Genomic DNA, 3,717 nt, shown 5'->3' with positions numbered 1-3,717 from the left:
TCGCTTGCGCGACATACCCCGGCGCACCCGCTGCGCAAGCACGCAACTAGAACTGGGGCTTATTGGGGGACGGTGAACGCCGGTGCATGTTCTCACGGTGGTCTACGAAATAAGATCGTATGTCATAAGAACCGGACGGTCCGGCGGTAGCAGTTGGTTGCGCGAGAGGGGTGCTTATCTCCTCTTCGCTAACCTTTTCATCGAGCTTTTCGAGAACTATTTTCTTCCAAAGATTGGTAAGGTCGAACATATTGCGGCCGCGTTTGCGGCTCACAATTACTCGTCTGTTAAGAATACCGATTTTTCGCATATCCGGTATTAGGATGGTACCACCGACGGTATCCGACACCTCCGTTTGGAGGGCGGAATCCACGTCTTTGATACCTTCCCAGATCCGGGTAGGGCGTGGCCATTCAATATTTGTATAATAAGTATTGAGGCCGCGGTCGGCACGTTCGTGCCAATCCCGCCAGTATCCTAAAATAGTGTCTCCAAGTTCCTTGGCATTGAAATAATTCCAGGCCGTGTTGTATTGGGACTTAAGAACAAGGACGTCGCTTTCAGTGCGCGTTTCGTCTTTCTCACTCAGACGCTTTTCCCAACGTTCTTTAAGGTGTTTCTTAACCCAATTAGCAACAAGGTCTTGCGGATAACCACGCTTCACGTAAAGGGCAACTAACTCCCTCACGCTGTCTAAGTAGCTCGGAAAAAGACTACTAAGCGTTGCTAAACGCGACATCTCGCCTATAAAGGTACCCCGCTTAACGTCGAGGGGGTGGCCAGATATCCATGGAATTCTCTCCATGTGGTTGTTCGGTTTGCGATACGCTTTCCATTGCAAAGACCCATCGAGTCCGAAATAGAAGGTGGCGTCTAAAAAGTTACACCGCTGTGCCGATACTTCCCACAGAATTTGACAGCCATCGAATTGTACTTTATTTGCCATGTATTGGCGCGCCGCTTCGCTACTCGCGGCGCTAACAATAGCAAAGCAATCATCGATGTAACGACCATAAAAAGTGATTTTAGGATCGTTAAGGACGTCGCATTTTTTCTCGAAGTGGTAACCGTAAAGATTAGCCAGGTCTGGAGATTCCGGGACGCCCATAGCGAGGCCCCGTTTTTGTAGAGAATGCTGCCCTTGAAACTGACATACAAGCTTCGTACTACTGACTAGTAGCGTCCGTTTGAATATTTGCGCGAGTAATCTGTGTTGACTTCCGAGGTACCCGAGATATACTCCGTTTTCTTCGTCCGTCGCGTTAAATTCCATAGCATCAAATGTATGTTCGAGCCACATATTGTAAACGATATCAATACAGGGCTCTAACGGAATGTTAGGGTAAAACGCGACGACGTCGCCGGTGACTAGATACCACTTGTCGCCGAACGGCGGAACGGGGAGCCGAAGCTTACTTAATTTTAACACCAAATCTTTGGATCCGTGGATCACGGTTGGCGCCGCTTTAATGAGCGGTTTAAGATTTTTAGAAACAAATTTACCGCAAGGTCCGGTGATGACGCCGAAACACGGCACAATTGGCCTGAATCCGGGCGGGTTTTTATGTATCTTAGGGATACCATAAAATTGCGGGAACTTATGCTCCGCGCCATCCTGAGTACATTTCGAGCGCAAGAACTCGTGTACTTTCAGTTCGTACAAGTCAAGATGATCTTCCGTTAAGGTCGCTATAGCCTTGACTTCGGTTTGTTTCTGATCAAATAATCGTTTAGCTTGAGCCGGCGTTAATGGCTCGTAATCGTTAGGATTACTTAAAAGCTTATTTGTTTGATCAATGATCCAGGTACGCTCAGACACCGCGAGTCCCAAATTCTTGTCTGTAAGAGTGACGACGTAGTCGCGCTCTTTAAGAAAGGACATAATCTCGGAAGGCCGTGGGGCGAGCGATTTACTTGGTTGCCCACGGTCGTGTTCGGCAGGGATATTGGCGATCGTTTGTTGCACGAAGCGCCGCCCATGTTCGAACCCGAGTTCAATCCAACGCGGTAATAAAGGCGCCTTCTTCTTTGGTTTAGAAGGATTGACGACTTCATAGTCTGGATCATATGGTCGATTCACACCATCTTTGAAAGTGAAGATGATACGCCATTTCAGACGTCTTTCAAAATCATTCCAAGCGTCGTTTATAAGCGACGTATAATGCTGTGAGTGATACATATATTTTAAGCCGACGGACAAGTCATATGCGATTCGTTCCGGTACAACTACACCAGGTGACGTATGAACGTACGACCTGAACTGGGACGCCTCTAACACCTCGACGGGGGTGTTCAGGAGCACGTACTCAATTGCCTGGGTAGGAGTCAGAGTTAATACGGCGTCGGGAAGGGTGCGAGGGCGGCCGAATACGTACCGGCCTTTCGCTTGCCCTTGGGGTCCTTCCCGCCGCTCGGCTTGGGGGTGGTCTTCTTCGAAGGCCCCGGCTTGGGGCCCGTCGACTTCTTGGTCGACGCCTTCGCGACGGTCTTTCGCACGACGAGGTTCTTGTTGAGGGTCTTGCCGCCCTTGACCGAGAGCTGCAAGTGCACGTGTTAGCGCGCGGTGCTGTGAGGGCACAATCTTAGATCGTACCTTGTTCAGCTTCCCCTCAAGCGGCTTGACGCGCCCGGCGACAGCTTTGTCTACCAGGCTCTGGATCGACGGACCGGGTTTGGTCGCGTCGGCCATCTCGACGTCAGCCGACTTCTCAGTGGCCTTCTTCTTCTCGATCTTCGCTTGCATTGCGAAGTCGCGCATCTCGACGATGGTGATGCAGCGACGAGCGATCGGGTACAGGTCACTGATCAGGTAGTTAAACTCTGATAGGACTGAGGGATCAACCTCCCATTTATCCACGTGCACCCCCGCTGCATGCTCGATGGTGCAGGGTTTCCCCTCGGCGTTTCGATACGACGTAACGGGTACTTTAGAACGTGCGCGGACATCGGCCCATCGCTTAGCGACGGAGTCTTTGTACCGCTCGAAGATAAACTTCGGGTCGATGCGACCCTCCAGGAAGCTGATCTCGGCTTTCTTGGCTGAGATAGCCGCCTCCATCACCGCCTTCTGACCAGCGGCGACGGAGGCCCGGACCTCGTTGTCATACGACGCGAGGGTTCCGTCCGTCCGAAACTCCTTGCAAGCTTGGAGTTCGGGCACTTTCATAAGAAGGTGCGGAGGGGTTTTGCCGTCTGCCAGGGCAGACTCGAGCTTGCGGAGGCTCGACCGAGCGGCGACCAACTTTTCAGTGATCTCGGCCGTCCAGTGGACGTCCGCGCTCAGGGCGTCACGGTAGTTGTTCGGAATTGTGTGACACAAATCCGTCACCGTGACTGCCTTCTCGTACGCGTGGCGGCGAATCGAGGTGGCCACTCTTTCGCGATCCTCGTCTGTGGCAGCAGGCGAGGACGTGAGGGAGAGTGCCGCAATTGCGGGGGACAAAGCCCGGGCGTGCGCAGCTGAGAGCGGGAACGCGGTAGAGTTGGTGGGCGACATGGATGGGGTGCGTGCGTTGTTGGGAGGACAAGTCGTTGAAAGGGTTAGGGAGGAGGAGCACAACGAGCGAAGCGAGTTGTGCGACGACGACGACGAGTGGGGAGTCGAACTAGGACAACAGGGGATGGAGAAAAACTCCAACCCATCCTGTTTCGACTTTTAACAGTCTCATCAGGTCCTGTATAGTTCATCCGATAAGGTTTTTCCCGGCATCGCGGCCG

The 3,717-nt window shown here is 52.4% G+C and overlaps 1 protein-coding gene across 1 annotated transcript; it reads right to left on the bottom strand.

Moving 5' to 3' along the window:
- Positions 1-2,331: 2,331 nt before the first annotated feature.
- On the bottom strand, positions 2,332-3,496 carry TRAVEDRAFT_54659 (uncharacterized protein; the record flags this gene model as incomplete). Its single annotated transcript, XM_008047598.1, has 2 exons — positions 2,332-2,538; positions 2,594-3,496. The coding sequence occupies 2 exons, from the start codon at positions 3,494-3,496 to the stop codon at positions 2,332-2,334; spliced, it is 1,110 nt and encodes a 369-aa protein (XP_008045789.1).
- Positions 3,497-3,717: the final 221 nt, after the last annotated feature.

Source organism: Trametes versicolor (genome assembly GCF_000271585.1).
Source record: "Trametes versicolor FP-101664 SS1 unplaced genomic scaffold TRAVEscaffold_66, whole genome shotgun sequence".
Classification (NCBI taxonomy): domain Eukaryota; kingdom Fungi; phylum Basidiomycota; class Agaricomycetes; order Polyporales; family Polyporaceae; genus Trametes; species Trametes versicolor.
The sequence above is the reverse complement of the archived record's forward strand: the minus strand, read 5'-3'. Positions and strand labels throughout refer to the sequence as shown.